At 40.0% G+C, this 22934-nt stretch overlaps 1 protein-coding gene across 5 annotated transcripts in view; it reads left to right on the top strand.

Annotated features, from left to right (window-relative positions):
- NCOA7 (nuclear receptor coactivator 7) overlaps positions 1-22934 on the top strand; it is a 154176-nt gene that overhangs the window by 113276 nt on the left and 17966 nt on the right. For 2 of the 5 annotated variants that reach the window (XM_037894730.2, XM_037894728.2), the window contains 4 exons: positions 1598-1782; positions 4066-5117; positions 6204-6372; positions 17603-17750. In XM_037894730.2, coding sequence (XP_037750658.1) covers positions 1598-1782; positions 4066-5117; positions 6204-6372; positions 17603-17750 — 1554 coding nt within the window. Of the gene's footprint in view, positions 1-1597; positions 1783-4065; positions 5118-6203; positions 6373-11286; positions 11410-17602; positions 17751-22934 lie in introns of those variants that run through there. The other 3 variants (XM_037894732.2, XM_037894729.2, XM_043542868.1) reach the window with 2 other exon arrangements.

Here is a 22934-nt window from a genome sequence, read left to right on the forward strand (position 1 = left end):
TTCTTATCTACTCTTGTTGTTTTTCATTTAAGTCTCCTATAAAAGATGTTTACACACTTGAGTTTTCCCATTCTTTGGAGTCAACAGGAAACGCCTGAGATACTAATTGTTTCAACTTAGCTTTATTTTTCTTTTGTCCTATTGTTTTGTGTTTGCTTTTTCTGGTTCTGAATAGATGTGGAATATGCATTCAACCAACTTGGAGTTTTTGTAGAAAGTAGCAGAATACTACAGTGTGTCTTATGCAGAAATTTGTACAACATAGTGCTTTCTTATATGAAGCTTTTTTGATATTGGGTTCCATTTCACAAAATATATAACTGGTCACTTTCTTTGAAACCTGCGTATGCTTTAGGAGCCAAAAACAGCTTCACACCTCAGCAGTCCAGTGTGGACTTTGTTCTTGGCAACATATCTTCAAGCAGAGCCTGATGTAGTCCTGTTTCCCCTTTGGCCCAAATACAGAACTTGGCCTATATATGTAGAATTCTGCTGTCTGTATTGAGAACAGTGACTTTGATAGCTATGAGTTTGAGTGGCAGAACCTCCCGCCATACACACATATCACACAGAAGAAACATGTGCAAAGTATATCTTGCCTTTGCTCCACAAACTAAAGGTAACATGCTCCCTAGTATCGATCTGTTTGTTTTGTATCTCTTCCTCTGGCTTCCTAGCCTCCACTGGCATGACTTGTTGGTTGACTAGCCTTTTCCTTAGTGATGCTTGCAGTGTTATGCAGGCTAATCTTATTGTCATTTGGGCCCTGTGGCAACTGTCTGTCAAATGACTTAAGATCAAATGCAGCATTAGCTGAAAATTTGGTCATGATTGTAGGCTACTAAAAGGCCACATCCATGAGCCCCATATCTGGTTGTGGGAGACAGTGGTTCGTCCAACCCAGGGCTAGTCATTTCCAAGAGTTAAAAATCTTTTCCGCAGCAGTGTAAATTGCCAGCTTGGCCAGTGGTGATGTTGGAGGGTGGAGACTGGAATCACCGTGTCGGGTCCCTGTAAAATAGGTCAAGAAAAGATTTTCTATGTACCAGATGGCGCTCTCAAGGAAGGGGATGTGGAACCCTAGATTCATCTGCTGTCAGTACAGCAACCTCTCCATGTTCCTATTACTGGGAAGCCCTGCATGTGTGCAGAAGTCCATACCAGCAGGTTGAGATAGGGCTGCTAGCACAGATTTACCGGTGTAGCCAAAATAAAAAGTTGTTGGTGGGTTTAAAAAAAAAATCCTCTTTCCTTGCCTCTGGTTAATTAACAAGCTGCAGCTCTAGTATATAGCAGCCAGGGATGAGAGTTAAGTACCTTGAATCCTCTTTATAACACTGTCCTTGTCAGCTAAGCATTTTGAGTGTTCCAAAGAGTTCTCTTTTTATTTATCCTTCTTTATAATACCTGGGTCAGTGCAGCTGGGAGCCAGAGCGTTCTGTTAGAAAATATTGCCCCACATGGGTATAAAGAGACATGAGAGAGAGTATTATACTAGGCAAATAACTTAAAGGTTGACACTGAGCTATTCATTAAAGTGACCTCTGGTCAGTGATTAGATTTGATATGCTAACTCTCTCTTTGTTTTTATTATTAGGGTGTCGTTGGGGGTGTCATGATAGTGACTCCAAACAACATCATGTTTGACCCACATAAGTCGGATCCTCTGGTAATTGAGAATGGCTGTGAAGAGTATGGGCTCATCTGCCCTATGGAGGAGGTTGTCTCGATAGCCCTCTACAATGATATTTCTCACATGAAGATTAAAGATGCCCTGCCATCGTAAGGAGTGTTCTTTGCTAATTGTGTTTACATCTTTATCAGCCGGGGTGGGGAAACAGAACAAGAAAAGAGAGGTTTGGTGGGAGTGGTAATAAAGTTCATGAGAAGAGACAATTAACAGTGCCTTAAAAGAAAGAGAGGCAGAAAAGTGTGATGTCCTATAAAACAGTGGTTCTCAACCTGGTGTAGGTATACCCCTGGGGTATGCAAATGTCTTTCAGGGGGTACATCAGCTTATCTAGATATTTGCCTACTTTTACAACAGGCTACATAAAGCGCAGTAGTGAAGTCAGTACAAACTAAAATTTCATACAGACAATTACTTGTTAGTACTGCTCTGTATACTATACACTGAAATGTAAGTACAATATTTATATTCCATGGTAAAAATGAGAAAGTAAGCAATTTTTCAGTAATAGTGTGCTGTGACATGTTTGTATTTTTAAGTCTGATTTTGTAAGCAAGTACTCTTCTAGTGAAGTGAAACTTGGGGGTACACAAGACAAATCAGACTCCTGAAAGGGGTACAATAGTCTGGAAAGGTTGAGAGCCACTGCTATAACAGAGGAAGGAAAATAAAATTTTCAACAGCAGAAAAGGAGACACGTCGTAGTTATCAAAACCTAAGAAACAGAGGACAGTGAAAACGTCCAAAGGCAAAGAGAAAGATGGCACGCCATGTGTAATGTTTGTGATATTTATTCCTGCGGGTTAGTTTCTGCAACTGATTGAGGCCCCACAGAAAGTGTTCCACAATTTTAATGGAAGGGAGGGGGACTACAGGATGTTAACTGATCAGCTTTAGTTCAAATTGGTTGCTGTTGTGACTATATTGGTTAATGGAGCAGGTAATTTAAACACTTCTGGTCACAGCAGCAGGAGAATTCCTACGTCCCACAAACCTCCAAAATATCAGTCCTCTTACGTAGGAATCAGAGATCATAACCCATTTAATTTCTTCTAATACACGGCAGTGTTTTCTTAGCTGGTATTTTCACTTATGCTTCGTCAATTGTACCTTGATGATAAACACTGTCCACAGGTGTGTTCTAGAAAACAACTTGTCTTCTCAATGCAGCTAACAGGGTTTCACTGTTTTAAATAAATGCGTCATCTTCCCTCTTCTCCCCTACCCAACAAAAACAATTAGTCATAGCATCTCAGCCACGCAAAACAAAGGCAGCTAGCCCTGCAGAGATGTATAGTGGGGATATAGTCATAGGTAAGGCTAAGATTTTAGTCACTGATTTTTACTAAAAATCACTGACTGGTCTCAGGCAATAAACAAAAATTCACAGAAGCCATCAACCTGTCTGTGACTTTTACTAAAGATAATGGGGCGGCTTGGGGCTTTGGCCCTAGGGCTGAGGTGGAAAATCTCACTGAGGTCTCTGAAAGTTACAGAATCTGTGACCTCTGTGACATAATCTGATCCTTAGTTATAGGGTTTCCTGTCTTATCTGTTTAGACCTCTATACCATACTTGCCATCCCAGTATCTTGGTGGGAAAATATATAAGCTTTCATTATCTGTTCTCAGGCTCTTTAACCTTGACCTGTGTGAATAATAAAGTAAATAAAGATCTTGAGCTGTATGTCCTTTATATTTCCAAGATTTTTCTACTTTCAGGCTCTTTGATGGCTTCCCCCCCCCCCTCCCCCCCCCCCCCCCCCCCGATCCCTAAAGTTTCTAGCATTGCGGGAATAACAAGTAATAAGAGTGACTTATGCCTTGTAGGGCATTTACAGCTCTAAAGTTGTGTAAGTGCCTTAAAAATGTAGAGGTTCTCTCTGTGGTTTTCTGTACTTTCAATAATTAACTTCTACCAGTTAAAGAAGCAGGAATGCTGCAAGAGCCCAAAGTATTGTCCCAGACATACCACTCTTCTTTTATAAAGGATAAGAAGTAACAGAATACACAGGGCTAGATCCTTAGGTGGTACAAATCAGTGCAGGTCCTTTGACTTCAGTAAAGCAATGCCATTTTACACCACTGGCCTTATTTTTGTATTATTGAGTACCTGATGACGCATACCGTGTTGGTTACATATGTACCATATCTTCCCCCATGAGATTATATTTGGCAGAATTACTCATCTTTTTAAAGTTATACTTCCTACAGCTTCTTCATTTTGATACCATGTATTTCAGTTGGCTTACATTTTATTTTCAAGGAAGCCATTTTTTGGTTTGGTTTTGTTTAAAATCATTTTGACATATTTAAGTTGTTTTCTTTTCCATTTTGTTTTAACATCCCACGTACATCCACCATTTCTCCTGACAGTGACATTCCAAAGGATCTTTGTCCTTTGTACAGGCCAGGAGAGTGGGAAGACCTTTCCTCTGAGAAAGATATCAACCCTTTCAGCAAGTTCAAGTCCCTGAGCAAGGAGAAGAGGCAGCAAAATGGGGATGATTCCAAATCAATAAAGTCTTTGGACAAGGAGAAGTCTGCAGATTTTGAACTTCTTAAGTCTTCTGACAGTACTGTTTCAATGGAATCTAAGTCATTGGAACCTCCCAATGACATGGCCTCCGCTGAACCATCTGAAAGGTCTGCTGTAGGGGGACATACCAAGGAACCTTCTGGGGGAAAAGCTGCTTCAGATTCCAAAACCAAAGAACATTCCCTTATAGGAGGAGGAGATGATGACTTCATTGAACTGCAAGAGACTGCATCTCCTACAAATACCAGATTAGACAGAAAAGGTGCAGTAAGAGAAGGTTTCTCTTTTGACCCCAAGGAGTCAGGGAAAGCCAGGTCGCAAGTAACCAAATCTCTTTCAGAAGTCCAGGACCTACTGGCATTTGATTCCTTGGACACAAAGAATGATGTTGAACCCAAAGCTGATATAGACTTAGAATCATGTGAGAAGCAAGATGTCATGCCAGAAGTAAACAAGTGTGCCAGTTCTCCGACAGGTAAGGTGGAGACTACACTGGACACTCAAAAGGAGCTAGATAAAAACAAACTTATTGAATTTTACCTCAGTAAAGATAAAGATGGGTCACAGTCTTCTGAAAACCTACGGAAGGCTGGAATTGGTGAAGGTGAAAACAATAAAGTAACAGGCGTAGACCTCACACTTAGCTGTTCAGAGTCCCAAGTTAACAAACTTCTTACAGTTAAAAGTGGGGAGCCCGATTCAAGCTGCATTGAAAGGAAAGAGCCTTCACTGGAAGTCAACTTGCCTGCAGTGGAGGAAAAGGATCTTAAAGAGTCTGTGAAATCTTCATCGGTACCATCTCTGGACAAGGCGTGTCAAGAAACACAGTTGGACAATAACTCAGAAATCAGACTGTGGCTGTTACAGAGAATTCAAGTACCAATTGAAGGTAGGTCTCTGTCTGTCCTTATTCTGTTAACTGTGGGAGCTGGACAGCATCAATTCAGTGCTCACTAGGATGATCTTCCTGTTAATTTCCTTTTCAGTGTAGTTTGGTATTTTACAATATAAATCTTCAGGCGATAACTTGACTGTACAAATTCTCAATCCAGAAGTAATGTAGGAGAAAAAGGATCCCTTCTAATTGTTTGGGCTACTGAGTTTGACAAATGGCTAACGTGCTTTGTCCATGTTTAGTAACTATTTTTTGTAACATTTTAGCGATAAGTGCAATAAAATGTCATCCATTTATAGAGTTGACTGACACACAGTGGCTGAAAGATTACTATTATTTTGCTATGTGTTGACATGATCTGCAGTTCCATTGAAGACTGCCAATGTAGTTCTAATGTGTAAAAATCCAGAGCAGTACACAGCAACATAATGACTCTAAAGAGTGTGTGTGTGTGTGCAGGCGTGCACATGTTTATACTGTTTCTTAGTCCTTTTTGTGCTACTGGACCACCCAAGATGTGCTGCTGAGCAGGAGTATAAGCACAGTCTTGCTGAGTGACCATTCTGTTTGTTCTACTATTATGTGACTCTTGATGAAATATAGGAGCACGTTGGAAAATGTGGAATTCTCTTGAACTTGAAAACTCTTAAACAGTTGGAGCCAAACTGACCTCCAGTTTACATAGCACGTGTGAGGTTTGGTTGTGTTTCTTTGGCAAGTCTACGGGCCTCATTCTTCCTTAAAACCAGGGTAGCAAACTCCATTGACTTCAGTAGAGAGAGCCTTGATTTACAACAGAGTAGGGCAGAGGAGAATCATAGTCTAGAGGTCACAAATTGTGTCTCGGGGGGTGGGGAATTTAAATCTCCCCTTTGGAAAAGGTGTGTGCGCCACTGACAGTTCTTCAGCATCTGTCTTACTGAAAAGGTGGCCTTCGGGCCTTCCCAGGGTGAATGTGGCAAACTTGAGTTTCCCAGTGCTGTTGAATATTCCTTCCCAGAAGGAGATTGATCTTTGTGTCTGTATCTAAGCTACCAGTACTCTACTGGAAGCCTGTCATTCCTTTTTTCTCTGATTCAGATATGCTTCCTTCAAAAGAGGAGAAAAGCAAGACCCCTCCAATGTTCCTGTGTATCAAAGTGGGCAAGCCAATGAGAAAGTCCTTTGTTACTCAAAGCACCACCATGGCACAGCAGTATGGTAAAAGGAGAAAGCAGCCGGAGTACTGGTTTGCTGTTCCTCGGGAAAGGTAGGCTGCAGTGCATGATACAAACACATTTGTCTCTTCATTAATTATTAACCATATCAACAATTTTAGGGGCAAATCCTGACACCCGCTATCCCACACCAGAGTTTGCACAAGAGCCCAAATGCATCAGGAATGCTAGGAGGTAGAGTCTGTGTGGTGTTCTTGAGGATGCAGGGGAAGTGTATGGGGTGAAGAGGGATTGGATGCACAAAGGAAAGCGTACTACTCCTTAGCAGCATGTGAGCAGATAGTTGTTTGGGAGGTGGAGATTAAGGAGTGACTGTCAAGGAAGTTCAGTTGTTTGTTTAGAAGAGTATAAATTGTAATAAATAATTTTCAACAAAGGAGGGTTGGATTCCTGCACACAAGAATTCCAGATTTTTTTTTTTTCTTTTTCGATGAGCCTTTATGTCCCTTGTATTCTGAATTGAATGAGACCGCTGTGGAAAAAACAATTTATTCTGCTGGAAGGATATATTGTGTATAGTAGTTGAATAATTTCTTGCTTAAACTTATTCTAAGATCCATAGAATAAGTTCCAGAGAGTTCATTAGAGCATCATGATTCACTTGAATTTCTAGCCTGTTAAAATATTATTTATTCCACTGGAATTTATAGCTTGTAAAGATAGTCATGTGGCCGCTGCAGAGAAATTCTGTCAAATGTGGGCATATCAAAAGGTATTGCTTCCTTCAGATCTCAAGAGTACAATACTTAGGTCCGCATTTCAATGCGGTTATGTAAAAATAGTGGCATCTTACTCACATCTGTTCCCAGTTTGTATTTGGAGACTGATTGTCTGTAAAATGCTTTAGAAGGTGGCCAGTGCCATTGTACCTAAGTTTTGTTAACAGCATGGAGCCAACACAGTTATTTGAGAATGTGAGCTGGATCTATTCGGGCTTACACATAGAATTTTTTAAGTTCCAATTTCAAACTCTGCCTGTCAATTCCACTTGTGCAGTTACAAGTTACATAGGTGTCCGAGTATGGATGGAAGTCAATGAGGCTTCTTTGGTGTAAATTAGGTCAGAATTGGGTTTGCAGAACCTCTTACAACTGCAATGATGTACAAGCCAAAAGGAAGCCAATTTGATTTTTTTTTTTTTTTTTTTTTTTAACTCCCCAGATTGAGTTTGTGGGGTTGGCACATCACAAAATTATCTTCTTACACAGCAAGTTAGCTTAGTTTGCTAGTAGGTCAGTGAGCAGCAATAAATGCAGAACCCCACAATGCCAGTTATTTTAAAGGTCATATTTCAAAGTAAATCACCCGTTAAACCATGCTCTTGATTTTTCTCCTTTTTGGCAGATGTGGACCAGTTTGCAAAAACTGCTTACCTGGATTTCACTGTACCAATAACCTCTAGCTTTCACTGATGAACAAAAGAGCATAACTGGCTGTATTTGCTCATCAGACTTGTTGAAATAAGGCTTTAATGCAGTCAATTACCTAAAGTCTCATTTCCGATTGCTAAATGATCTTTGCAATGGTATGGCTTTTTCAGACTTATGTTCTGAGAGAGCTTTTTTCCAGTCGCTGCCGCTTTCCACATACAACCCTCATACTCTCTTTCTCTCCCTCGCCCCACAGCATTCTGCAATTGTATTGCTATAATGGACTCACATAATATTCAGAGCTGCTCAGTTAGTTCTAGTGATGATCCAAAAATTAAGGAGAGAGAATTATCCCACTGTTGCAAATATCAGTCAGGGGTTTTAAGCTATAGGCAGTTTTTAAAAATCATATTTTGTAATCTTCTAATAGTTTCAGAATACAAAAAAACAAAGATAAAATTAGCTATGTCTGATCCCCTGGTGCATTTTAGAAAGGAGTTAGTTAAGCAGAGCAGTGGTGTGGAACTTGCTGACTCAGAGAGAAAGGTTTAATCTGGCTGGAATGTTGGTAGTAGTTAAATTTATAGTGGTTTGAGCTGTAGTTGAAGATAGCTTTTAATTCACTGGCTATGTGCAGAACCCAGTACTTGCTTCCTGTGGGGTCACAAAACTGTAGATTAAGAAAATTCTAGATTCAAATGTGAGTCAGCACTTCAGAGTTAGAACGATACTGTAACTTAATGCAAGGCCAGTATTGATTTGTAGGTGGTGTATCTAATTTAATGTTGTATAAAAAATGCTAAATCACTTTCTCTGATTGCTTATTCTGTGTTCAAGGATAAATCTGAAATATATATATTAACCTTAGCCATGCTCGAAAAATAACTTGCCTACCTGTCATTGAGGAGTAGAAAATATTTCTGGCGAGTGAAGTGGCCACGTATAATTTAAGCTTTTTTTTTTTTAAAACTAATTTTCTAGCCCTTTTGATTACAAAGAAATCATTCTAAATGTGAACTGCTGCTGCCGAGTCTGCAGGCTGACTGCTCCAGTACTCTGCTGCTGCTCTTAACTTTGTCAAAGAGCCTCACAGTGAAATCAACAAGACTGGTGACTTTTCAGAGCTGCTATTCAAAACCTTGACAGTTTCACTGCTGTCCATAATCAGGTCCGTTTCACTGTGCCATTCCTTGGGAAAGCTGTGAACAGCAGATTATGTAGGGCTGTTTTTGTTTGTTTCCATAGATCAAAAAATGCTTTGTTTAGTTATAAAACTTCAGGTGCTCATGAAATTATTCATTCCAAATGTGTATTAAAAAAATCTGTGTAGGCTCAATAGCCACATACAAACCCTCTCAACCTGCCACAAGTGAAACCAAATTCTGTCCCATGTGACCCAGTCATAGTAACCTGTGTGACATCTTAGTTTGTCTTTGTTTTATTCATTAAGACTTAAAATTGTAGCCAGAACGTGGAGAAATCAGCATCCATGCTCCCAGTCATTCTGTCTAGTTAAATTTCCCCCATAGTTTCAACTCCAATGAGTTTACTCCATCCTAAACTTTCATGTAGTGTTGCTGTGTGCTGTTAAACCACTGCTGTAAATAACCCCACAGGTGACTGCATTTCAGTGGTGGCGAGATAGTGGGAACTTAAACTGCCCCTCCCAGTGTAGTACTTGCTATGTGCATACGTAGTGCAGGCACCCAGGTCTTTCAGTCTGGCATGTTTCATGAGTGCTAAACTCACATGACAAAAGTTACTTCATGATCTTCAAATTTAGTTTCATACCATCATATACCTGTCTGAATTAGTCTGTTTTTCAATGTTTTCTGTAAGCCACTTGAAACATCACTAGTGGAGACACAAAAAAACTTCATTCCTTAGTTTTAACTGTTTTTAATAGCTTTTACTACAACTTTTAAAAAAAAAATGTGCAGAACCCAGTATTCCTGTGCCACAAAACTATAGCAAAATTGTAAACAGATCATGTATGCACTTCGTCTTCTGTCTTAATTCTTCTACTGGATTCCTTCTCGTGCAATACATGACTTACAAGTTTCAGAAAGTCCCAGAAATATGTCTCTCCATTATCCCTGATGATGTAGTTGAGTTAATCGGTGACTCCAGGGCTGCTCTTTTGATTGCAAAATCACAGCAGTCCTTGTCTCTAGCACGTAACTGGGAAGATGTAATCATTAAAGAAGTCTCAGCTGAAAAAGGTGCACTTCATAAGGGAACTTCTTGCGCTGCTGTTTGGCAGAGTAGCACTAATGCTTTTGGACAGTTACTGAGAGTAACTGATTCGCTTGCTGGTAGACCTGACAATGGGTGTTGCTTATAGCGTTGGAGAGTAAGTATAAGTGGGCTTGTATTGTATGGCTTTATATTTCGCTGGAACTAAGTGAATCTGTAGAATTACATTTCTGAATTAATCCTCAGTTGTTGTTGAGGATATTAGACTAGAAGTTCAGCTACTCTTAAAATTATTTCTTTAAAGGCATTGAGAGGAAAAATATCTAGTGCTGGAAAGTAAACAACTGTAGAATGGTTTTTAGTTTAAGGTATGTATGGAAAGTGATGAAAAAACAACGATGCACAGATTAAGGAAGACTAGTATGAAATTATTCAAGGTGAAATACACTATTCAATAATTTCTTCATTTTTGTTTTAAATTCTGCTTTGTGAGGACTGAAGTGTACATACATATCAGGCTTGAATCCAGAACTGCCAGATATACACTTACAAATTGAAAAAACAAATGTGCATGCTACTTTAATTTTTTTTCTCTAATTACTACAATATTCAGAGTAGTTTCCATACTAAAAAGTAAACCTTGTTAGTTATCAACAGTAGCCTTTCATCAGCCAGATGTATGGATTTATTTTTTGCCTTGGTATCAGCATCCAGGAAACGGTAAGTTCAGGAATCGGCTCTCTCTTATTGGCACTCGCTTATTATGTTTGGTGCACAGAGTAGCTTCAGGAGAGAAAGGTAGTAGGGTTTTGGTGCTTGATGAATACGGGCAATTTCTGTTTCCAACACAGTTAATTTTATAAGACAGGATGAGATTCTGGCTGGTTTGTCTTTTGTTCGTGAGAACCCTGGCTGTAAACAAACTGTGACATTCAGCTGAGAAGAGATTAGTGGTTATTAAAGTTGGATCTCTTGCAAGAAATTTCAGACAAGTTGAATTCCATTCTAACTAGCCAGGGTCTAGAATCATAACATGGTCCCATGTCAAATACACCAGGACTGTACATTATGGATGGTGTGACAGGGATCCATTTGGATTTTGACATGACTCTGGACATTAGTGCTAGGGACATCTGGAGAGGCTGGCCCCTAAATTGCCCTCCCTTTCCTATTGTTGATATGATTCATGGAACAGACTGGATAAAGTTAAGGATTGGACTCCTTGGGTGATCCCAGCACCAATGTCTGGTGCCCTTTGAAACTCCAGATAGGTAAGAGACCAAGTCATAGATAGAACAGGTTTTCAATGTGTTCTGAAATGTGTTCTAGTTATGCAGCCAGTGGGTGCCTTGGATTTTCACTTTCATATACCCTTTATAGATTGTAAAGCTAGAAAGGACCACTGTCATAGTGTAGCCTGTCCTCCTATGTAACACAAGCCATGAGACTTCCTTGATTCCAGAACTGCATACAGGATTCCAGTAGCGGTCACACCTGTGCCAAATACAGAGGTAATATAACATCCTTACTTGTACTTAATATTTCCTATTCCCAGTGATCATGTTAGCCTTTTTAACCACAGCATTGCACAGCAAGCTTGCATTCAGCTGATTATCCACCATTACACTCAAGTATTTTTCAGAGTCACTGCTTCCCATGACGGAGTAGCCCATTCTCGTCTTCACTATAGAGCTTTGTAGACAAAAGTTATGCTGCTTTAATTAAAGCATTTTAATTAAACTGCTGTTGCATGTCCACATTATGCTCCTTGTGTTGGCAGAGTGCATCCACCCTAACAGCTCTTACATTGACACAGAGAGCAGTGCACTGTGCAACTGGCCACAGAGTGCTTTGGGAAGGGTTTGCAACACCTTATGGGGCAGGTACAGCATCACATGTTGCAGGTTTCTCAGTTGCATTGTTCCAAGGGCATCCTAGTAGATTGCAGCTGCTTTTCAACTGAAGTGGGGTGGGGGTGGGGGGAGACAGAAACCGAGTGTGTGGACCCCCCACATACACATCAGCCCTCAGCTCTGCACAGCTCAGCACTCTCTTCTCCCATCCTTCCCGCAGCAGCAGCCCACTCTGCCTGCCTGCCTGTAGTTCTGTGATTCTCCAGCTTCTGGGAGCAATATCCTCAGCAGCTCTGCTTCCCCCAGAGCTTTGAAAAGGGAGGGGTGCATGACTGCATAGCTAGATGGAGGGCAGCCATCAGCCTCCCTGCCTGCCGCACCGCACCTCCCCCCCACCCCGCCCCCAGCAGCAGTCTGCCTGCTGCTGTGTTCCTAGTGCAGGGGGAGAGGATTCCAGAGGCATACTCAGCTGTCAGAACTTCCCAGAGCTTTGAAAGGGGAGGGGCACATGCCTGCAGGGCAGCTGAGTTCAAAACAGTGAGCAGAGCGGTCGTGGCAGGCATTGTGGGATACTGGGGGAGGCCAGCTCTGGCGATATAAGAAACGGCAGCGTCTACACCAGTGGTTCTCAGCCCGCAGCCTGCAAGCCACTTGTGGCCCAATCAGCGCACAGCTGTGGCCCATGTGACATCCTCGGGGCCATACAGGTAGCATACATATTGTGTGGATGCAGCCACGTAACACATAGAGAGCCGCATATGCGGCCCACAGTGGTAAATAGGTTGAGAACCACTGGTCTACACTAACGCCTTGTTGCTTTAACTTCGCTGCAAAAAGCGGTCTCTCCCGTCGAGGTGGTTTTATTTTGTTGCCAACAGTGGCATTGCTGTGTGAAACCTCCTCTGTTTCGTTGACAGAACTCTGCAGTGTAGACAAGACCTAAGTATGGTCTGCATCTTTGTTCCTGGATGTTGAAGTTTCCCACATTTCTGAATTTCAACCAGCTCTAGATTTTATATTTACTTCTAGATCATTGCTAAAATATTAAATAGCATAGGACTAAGAACTGATTCCTGCAGGACCCAATTATAAATGCACCTGCTCAATAACAGTCCCCATTTACAATTATATTTTGAGACCTATCAGTTAGCCAGTTTTTAATTAATTGAATATTGCCTTGTTGGTTTTTGTATCGTTCTAGTTTCTTAATCAACATGTTGTGCAGTACTAAGTCAATGCTGTTCAGAAATCTAAGTATTATAACATCAGGCTATTAATTTAAATGGGTAATCTTATCACAAATGATACCAAGTGAGTTTGAGATATTTTTCTATAAACCTATGCTGATCCGCATTAATTAAATTACCCTACTTTATTAATTGAGTCCCATATCAGCCATTCCATTATTTTTCCCAGGATTGAAGTCTGGGAAATTATGTGGGTTACCCTCTTTCCCCCTTTTAAATATTGGCACAACATAAGCTTTTCTTCCAGTCTTCTGGAACTTCCCCAGTGTTCCAAGACCTATTAAAAAGTAAAAGGCTACTCAGGCAGCTCTCTTAAAACTCTTGGATGCAAGTTATCTGGACCTCTTGATTTAAAGATGTCTAACTTCAGTAGCTGCTGTGTAACAAGCCCTTAAGTTACTTATGTAGAATTATTTAATCACCCTCATATGATATGAAAACATTTAGCTTTTCCCCAAATACAGAACACAAATATTTTTGAATACTTCTTGCTTTTTGCATTATTAGTGACAGTTCTACTTAATGGACCGCTACCACTGTCAAGATTCCTTTCGTTCCTGTATATTTTTAAAATACCTCTCCTTGTTGTTCTTAACTCTGCTGGCCATGGATTTCATCTTGTGTCCTTTTGCTTCCCTATCAGTTTCCTACAGTTTCTCACCTCTAATGTATATTTACTGTTAAAAGTTTCCCTTTTTTTTTTATTTGTTACATATTTTTTATTACTGCTTTCAGTTTCCCTCTAAGCAAGGGTATGGGTCAGAGGTTGGTTTTTTTGTTTAACCAGCATAGCCTTCTTTCTCATGTTTTTGCTTTTGGGACATCTAGTAAAATGTTCTTGAACAGTTCCCAATTATCACTAACATTTTTCTGTTTAAATTCTTTCTCCTAGCTCATCTGGCTTATAATTTTCATCTTTGTGAAATGTCCCTGGTGAAGCACTAAGTGTGTGTGTGTGTGTGTGTGTGTGTGTGTGTGTGTGTGTGTGTGTATATATATATATATATACATATTAAATAATAATTAATATTTATATATTTGTTACTGGTTGGGACTTTATTTCTGTGCACATAACAAATGTAATCCAGTCACAGTTGCATGCATCTAGGCAACCCTTAACTTTTAGTTGTGTGATCATGTCCTCTTCATCTGCAAAATTAAGTCTAAGATAGGATTTCCCCATGTTGGATGCAACGCTTTTTGAGTTAGGAAATTGTCAGTTATAATTTTTAGAAAGTAAGAACTGGGAATTCCTCCATTTTCACATTTATAATGTTGCACTGAACCAGAGGTGATGTGTTGTATATCACTTCTTCAGTTACCTTCAGAAGGGACATCATTTCATCCTTTGAACAACTGACCTTTTCTTGTAGTGACTGCCTAATACAAGGACCTTGGTTTGAAAAGCAGATGACTGAATTAGATAGTAAAACTGGCCTTAGTCAAAATAATTTAAAAAAATAAAAAATCTCTCAAAATTTGCCTGCCTCTTAAATATGTCAGTGATGCAAAACTTTTCTAGCACCGTGGGTTGCACACCCTACCATTGGTACAAGGGCTGCACCTAATTTACATTAAATGTACATGGGATTTTAGCGAATGCTAACCACACAGTTTTATACGTAGACAGTGCTGTAAGCATACACAGTAGTTTTTCAGTACATGCACAGTATAATGCTTTAAGAAACTGCTATTAATGGCTCGTACTGGTTCTCTCAGTCCATCCTCTTGTCTGGCTTTGTTTTTGAGGTTGTCACGTACATTATGGAATCCGCTTTGGGTCTACAATGTATGAATTTGTCTAGCTCTGTCATAGAATTTTTTTTCCCCCACAAATATAAATACTTTCAAATATGCTTTCACAACAGTAGCTCTCTGCATATCAGTCCCTTCACAGGGATTAGTAGAAATTTAGCTAGCTTCCCAAACTTTGGATCAGAGTATTGCACGTCAGACGTGTCTAGCTCAACTGTGACTATGTTTTCTACAGGTTAAGCTAAAAATGAGTCTGTAAGCAACTTGGACATTTTGTTGTCCCTTTAGAAATTTTAAAACTGTTGATCAAATGAATGTGGAGACTTTTTCATCCATTCAGCATAGGGATCTTGCTATTACTTGAGCAAGTCAGGAAGTGGGAAAGATCATTCTGCTGAAGTTGTCCATGGGAAAAAATCTTGCAACTAGAAATAAAAGCCTTATCTCCTCCACCATTATGATAGCCACAAGCTCTCCCAGCTTGATATTTTTTATAAGCATGCAGATTTTGTTAGCTGTTTGAGTTAGTCAGGTGGCTTCAGATTTGCAGAGAGTAGAGTCCTCAATAGCTGCAGAATAAGCCTTCCATAAGCTCTCCTAGCTGATTACTGTTGATCATCCCCAGGTTTGCTCAGCCTGTATAGTGCACATAACTTTTATTTACCACCCCCTTTTTGCATCTCTAATTTCTGTTATCCAGCCACTTTGGAGAAGCACATTAGCTAAGTAGTTCTGCTACGGTGATGGAGCAGTGAAATAGTTGTTTAATGGACATTTTACATTGCCATTAAACTTCATGGATAAACTCTTTTCCACACACATCTTGCTTACCTGCCCCCATGCATTACATACATCTCTTACATGTATGTTACAGACTATCCACAGGCTCTGAAAGATTACACTGGATTTGGCCTTGCATTTGGAATGTTTTTCTTTGCAAGCATAGTCACTTTTTAAAAAAAATTAAAATGAGAACTTAAATTCAGTAAAAACAGAAGAGCGTCCATTGGGACATGGATTTGTCCCAAAAACCCACCTCTCATTCTGCTTGGGGGTGTGGGGAGTTGCAGCAAAGCTGTGGGTCCAAAGTGAGCCAGTGGCCCAAGATGTAGCTGAGATCTGGGAGAGCATTTGCAGCCAACTATTGGTGTCCCTTTTTGTAGGTGTAATTTATTTTGTTAAACACAAAAAAGCGCCCCTGCAGCTCACTTGCAAAATTCTAGTTGGGGACTAATCTATCTAGAATTTGGAGGTTGATAATTTAAGTGATTAAGGGCTAGATTCTGACCAGTGTAGTTCCGTTGTCTTAAATGGAGTTACTCTGGATTTACACTGGAGTAGCCATCAGCAGAATTTGACTCTTAAGAAAATGTCTACAGTGCAATAAAACACCCGTGGCTGACCCTGGTCAGCTGACTCACGCTGTGGAATTATAAAATTGCAGTGTAGAAGTTCAGGCTGGAGCCCAGGCTCTGGGAGCCTCACCCCTTGCAGGGACTCAGGGCTTGGGGGCTCTGAGACCCCATGACGGAGAGGGTCCCAGAGCCCAGGCTCCAGCCTGAGCCCAAATGTCTACACTGCAGTTTTATAGCCCTGCAGCCTAAGCCCCACGAGCCTGAGTCAAGTGACCTAGCCCAACCACAGGTATTTTATTGCAGTATTCACATTTTAGGATGAAATTTAATGATGTTGCTTATTTGGTGTTTTATAAAAATGTTAAAGATCAGTCATGCATAGATCATAAGTCCTAAAATGATTTGAAATGTAGAAAGAATCTTCTAGGTAGGCTTGGGTGGATTAGATTTTTATTGGTAAATGTCGATAAATATTGATTGCACCATACACACAAACTGATGAAAAAATATTTCGTTCGATGATAATTGAAATTTACAGCTAGGCAAAGTAAGACTGTATTGGAAAAAAAAACAGTGATTTAGTCTATTTAATTAGGCTTGTTACAAATCGACTAGCAAGTGATTAGTAAAAACAAGTATTTATTGATTTAAGGATATTTTGGTATGTGATGTTAACTGTTAATACACAAATTGTCTACAGAACGTTAAAAATTTTTAATCTCAATGTCTCTGTCATTCAATAATTGTCTGACAACTCTGCAACTGAAATTTCAGTTGATAAAAATCTAAAAAAATGCTTAAAAATAAACACCTGTCAAAATAATATGTATGATATTGAAGTGCATGTACATCTGAATGTACTGATGAATCTCACACCCACCCGTTACACATTTTAAGTGGTTAGCAGGTAACGGTTTAAAGATCTGACATGCTAAAATGGAAAGAAAATGAAAATCTGTATCAGAGTACGTTTCAGAACACAAGGAAGTAGTCAAGTTTTAAGAAAACAAAAACCGGAGAAAAGGATGTTGAGTGTATGCACTGCAAATGGTGTGGCCCAGTTATTAAATGTAAATATTTATAGGACTAATAGTACCAAGTCTACAACAGTAAATTGTTTGTTCAAATGAAAATTTTAAATTGAGGATTAGAAATATATTATTTTGTTAAACTCAGAGGTGGCATTGAGTTTTGAGTTCTGTTTTAGTTCTGCAGCAAACCACATTGAATTCGACTCATCAAAGCATTAATCTACTGAATACTTCTTTCCCTTGTCCTTCCATCCACAAAAATATACCCCAATATTTGGTGGGGAAAAAAATTAATAATTTTTCTGAGTAATTTTCACTTATTTTTGTTGTTGTAGTAATAACCTCTGATAAATTTCTGGGGAAAATTTAATAAAATAGGGCCCTTCATTTTTGTATACCATATGACAGTTCTGTGGAAAACTGAACACCATGTCCTCTCTTGTTTTGTTTCACAGGGTAGATCATCTGTATACATTTTTTGTTCAGTGGTCACCAGAAGTATATGGAAAAGATGCCAAAGAGCAAGGTTTTGTAGTGGTGGAAAAGGAGGAGCTTGATATGATAGACAACTTCTTCAGTGAGCCATCAACTAAAAGCTGGGAGGTGAGTGCCTTCTATTTTCAGAGAATCAAGAATGATACAGGGAATGTGCATCATCCACTGAGAATCTAAATACCCACCCTTTTAATTTTTCTAACATTCTGGCACTTTTTTTTACTGATAGGACTTTTATTCCTTGTATTATGGTGTCCTCAGGCTTTGTGGCTGTCCAACATACCTACTCTGATCCCTACTGCTCTCCTCTCCCTTTATATCTCTAGTGATCCAAGGTAGTGATCAGGCAAGGAACTTTCTGATTCCAGCAGAGTCAATAGAAGTTATACAAATATTTACTGCAACTATCATACAAAGTTTTTAAACCATATTTCATAGCCTTTTTGAGGGAGAACATATTTTTTTTGAAACTTTACAAATGTTACAATAGTATTAATGTTGCAAAAAAGGCACTCGTAAGTCAGCTTCAGTGAAGTTTCAAGGTGGAGAATATCATTTAGCATACTACTTGCTTGAGCATCTGTTTTAAATCATTAATGAATACTTTTACAGCATTGCTGATATATCTCTGATCTGTGGGTTGTACATACATGTGTGAAAGGCCGAACATTTTGCAATGTTCATATGAAAAAGAGTAAGATAAATTAGGTATTAAAGTTTTATAGTTCTGGGAAAAAGCTTTGCGCTGAATAGATAACTGTGAAGTATAAGTGAACTTTATTTTGAGTGTTGCATTACTGGGACAGAGTTAAGGAGGTCTGGATGCTGATCTTTGGGACATGTTTTTGTTCAACAGACTTTGTGGGTTTGGTGCTAGGGGTAGAACTGTTTGTAACATTAGGTTCTGATTTCCACCATTGTGACCATAAGAACCCCTCAGTGTCAATTGGCAAAGGGTTCACTGTACTGTAACAAGAACGCCTAACAAGCATGACAAACTACATCTTGTACACTGCTTTCATCTACTTATCCATAAATGATGTCATGTAGGATCTTTAATGAAAGCCAGGATCACACTGATCATTAATACCATTGTGAAATGTATGTACAGATACTACCACTTCCGCCTTAATTGAATTGGCTTTGTTAGCACTGACAACCCACTTGATAAGGGGCAACTCCCATCTTTTCATGTGCTGTGCTGTGTTTGTGTGTATATATATACTGCTTACTGTATTTTTCACTCCATGCATCTGATAAGTGGGTTTTAGCCCACGAAAGGTTATGCCCAAATATATTTATTAGTCTCTAAGGTGCCACAAGGACTCCTCATTGTTTTTGCAGATACTACATAAAAAGGTGTGGGGTTTTTTTTATATAGATATAAGAAATTTTGTTCCTAAAAGAGTCTCTGAATCAAGGCAGGTTTCTTAACAAATGGGTTTCTGCTAGGCAAGGGATGTCTGCCTCAGTTCATGTGTAAGTTAAGCATTGCAAGCCAAAACAGTGCACATAAAGTCAGCATGAATATGTGAATTCAACATGAAGTCACACCAGGGAATAAATCTCGGCAGATCACCCTGACTCTAGGTACAAAAAATGGGATTTGAGCATATAAGGAGGAGGCAAAAGGACATCTCATTATCCTGCACCTTAGGAAATAATCAGGCAATGTGATTAACTAGAGAAATGTCCTTAAATAAATAGGATGAAATCCAATAAGGACAAATGCAAAGTACTACACTTAGAAAGGAATAATTAATTGCACATGTACAAAATGGGAAATGACAGCCTAGGAAGGAGTACTGCTGAAAAGGATCTGGAGAATTATAGTGGATCACAAACTAAATATGAGTTAACAATGTAAAATTGTTGCCCCCCCCCCACCCCCCCAAAAAAGCAAACATCATTCTGGGAGGTATTAGCAGGAGTGTTGTAAGCAAGACCCAAGAAGTAATTCTTCCGCTTTACTTAGCACAGATAAGGCCTCAGCTGCAGAGCTGTGTCCAGTTCTGGGCACCAAACTTCAGAGAAGATGTGGACAAATTGGAAAAAGTCCAGAGGGGGAGCAACAAAAATGATTAAAGGTCTAGAAAACATGACCTACAAGGAAGGATTTAAAAAAATGGGTTTGTTTAGTCTGGAGAAGAAAAGACTGAGAGGAGACATGAAAGCAGTCATCAAGTAAGTAAAAGAGTGTTCTAAAGAGAAGGGTGATAAATTGTTCTCCTTAGCCACTGAGGACAAGACAAGCAGGAATGGTCTTAAATTGAAGCAAGAGAGATTTATATTCGATATTAGGAAAAACTTCCTAACTGTAAGGAGAAGTTAAGCACTGGAATAAATTACCTAGGGAGGCTGTGGAATCTCTGTCATTGGAGGTTTTTAAGAACCGCTTCCCCTCACCCATGAACGCTTGTTGGGTTGGGCTGGAAGGATAATACTTAGTCCTGCCTTAATGGTGGGGTCTGGAGTAGGTCCTTCCCAGTCCTACATTTCTATGATTACATTCATGAAAAAAGGATCCCAACCTGTCCTGATTGGGAGCACTATAAAAGACATTTAGGTGAGAAGAGACTGCTTTTAGACAAATAACTTAAACAGGTTAACCAAGTTCAGTCTCTAGAAAGCATGTATAGATTTTGTTTTACATATAACCTTTATGTTTCCATTATCCTCATTCACTGTCTCCTAAATCTTAGCTTTTGATGCTGAACTTAGGATTGTTTTAATTATAAATATATCTCAGGGCTGTGGTGTTACATAGGAGCTGATCCTGAATTGAATCAAATAAGCTGGAGTGTACACTGGGATAGCAAACCTCATGTTTCTGTGACTAGCTGGTGTCAGGGCTGAATATCACAGGGGTGATCAGCTCAGGGACTGAAGTGCCCCTATGGGTAAAGTGTAAAGCAAAGTGAAGCCTGGCATAGCCCTGAGGAGATTGTTTGGGTAGCTAACGACTGGGTGTCAGTTGCCTGACAGCACCAGCCTAAGCACTAGCAAGTCTCTTTCTCTCACTGGGGGTGTGGGGTGGGTAACAAGGTGACTCTCAGTAATTGTTCATGCTTTGGGGATTTTATTTTACACACTTATTTGGTGTATCTTCTCTTGAATTGTGCTTAGTAACTTGTAAATTAACATAATGTTTTTTGTTTGGAATTTGTTGTATTTTTGTTAATTTCTTCTTTCATCTCATGTCAGGCTTCTGCCTCAAGAACATTTCTGTATATTATCTAGTGAAAACTTGAATGTTGGTGAAAGCTTTGTTGAGAATGAAAAGATTTCCCCCCTCTGCCCCCCGAGGAGATTGCTCACCAGCTCTATGGTTCTGCTTCTCAGACCACCTCATTCCCAGGACCCACAGATGGCCTTGATTTCCCAACCATTCCTCGCTGTCTGATTCCCAACTCCAGCTGGTTCTCATTAGCAGGCTGCAGACTCATTCCCATTCTCCAGCCAGCCCCTTTCCTTGACTTGCTCCTTGCCCTATCCCCAGTGGCTGCTTCTCCCACTGCTAGGTGTGCAGAGGATACTCCTGGGGGAATTCTGCATCACTGTGCATGCGCAGAATTCATGGCCCCACAGATTTCTTCGCTTCCCTGCAGAAAAATGATTTCTGATGGGGAAGCAAAGGGAAACCCACAAGAGCAGTCATGTGCCCCTCCCTGGCAGTGCAGGCAGGTTGGTTCAGGCGCCCGGGGCAGCTGGTAGAGAGCCATAAATCACCACTAGGACGGTAGAGTGGGGTGGGGGGCTGGGCAGTCATGCTTGTGAGAGGGAGACACACACTCTGTCCCTCCTGGTCGCTATTGTGGCATGCTTGGCGTGGAGAGGCAGGGCTTTGAGGTGTTTCTGAGGAGGTAGGCATGGGGCAAAGCAGAATGTAGCAGCCTTCCTGCTTAGTGAATTGTTCCCATTGTCTTTGTGAATTCCCCCAGGAATACAAAACAGATGTAAAAGTTGAAAGGCTCCTTTACATTGCCAGAGTGGTGTAAAGAATAGTATGTCCTTATAAATGCTTATGGTGCGTTAGTGATTAGAACTGGCCTAAATTTTTGGACTGAAAAAAAATTCCTATCAAAATGGGCTCCATGAACTATTTGGTACTTGCCTTTCTGGAGATCAGTAGCCAGCATAAATTGTGAGTTTGATACCCCAGCCCTTACGTGCTCTTCAGTTGCCTACAATGTGACACTGAACATATGGGTGTGGGGGTGTGTGTGTGTCTTATATATGTCAAACCTAGCTACATTACTATTAGACAAAGGGGGTTTGGGGATTTCCTCTAATGCTCCCCACGCCCATTCTCCATCCACTGTATTGTAGTTTAAATAAATTACCAAACTAATTGAAACTGGCATGATTATATTGCATTATTTTGACAAAATGTGTGGAATTTTGCAGCATTTTAAAATATTGTGTACAGAATTTTTAATTTTATAGTGCAGAATTTTTAATATTTTGGTACAGAATTCCCCCAGGAGTAAGAGGAGGAGTCCTGCTTGACTGGAGCTTAGGAGACCTGTGGATTTTCAAAGTAGCCTGAATATCAGAGCCTGGAGCCTCTTCTCCTTGGAGCCTATAGAATACACCCTACCCCCTGTTCAGTGTTCCTCCTTCATTATCCAACTCTGCCATCCCCAGCTTCTATTAGTTCCAGAACACAGCTGAGTGTAGCACTTAGAACTGCTAGCCTTCCAACACCAATTTTTAATTTAAAAAAAATTGATCTAGTATTTAAGAATTTAAATAATAACATTTCAAACATCTCTAGAAAAATTCTACAGCTCTCCTATTTTAAGCATTCCCATCTGCAAACAAATGAGTTGCTGTGCTCAAAAGTTAGAGAAAGGGATGGAAAGTAGGGCTTATATTGAAAAACTGTCCCCCATTTGTAATTGTTAACTTCCACTTGACAGTCTGTAGCTTAAATGCTGTATAAAGAAACAGATTTCAGTTCTGCAAAGGGAAATATGTCTTTATTCCCTGCCTTGTACAGTGCTGAATATACAGTCAATGCATATCAAATAATTAAGTGTCACTGTGCAGTTGTTCAAGCACGTGATGTGTAAGTAGATGTGATGGGGAGGGATGATAAACCCAGGGACAGAGAGAGCGAGAAAAGATGATGGAATAATGTAGGCCTTCTCTACAGTGGCAAGTTTCTGCGCAGTAAAGCAGCCTGCTGCGCTGTAACTCCCGAGGTGCACACACTGCCACGCCACTTAGTGCGCAGAAACTGCGCAGTTGCAGCGCTGTAAAAAATCCACCCCGATGAGAGGCGTACAG

Source organism: Chelonia mydas, chromosome 3 (genome assembly GCF_015237465.2).
Source record: "Chelonia mydas isolate rCheMyd1 chromosome 3, rCheMyd1.pri.v2, whole genome shotgun sequence".
NCBI classification, from domain to species: domain Eukaryota; kingdom Metazoa; phylum Chordata; order Testudines; family Cheloniidae; genus Chelonia; species Chelonia mydas.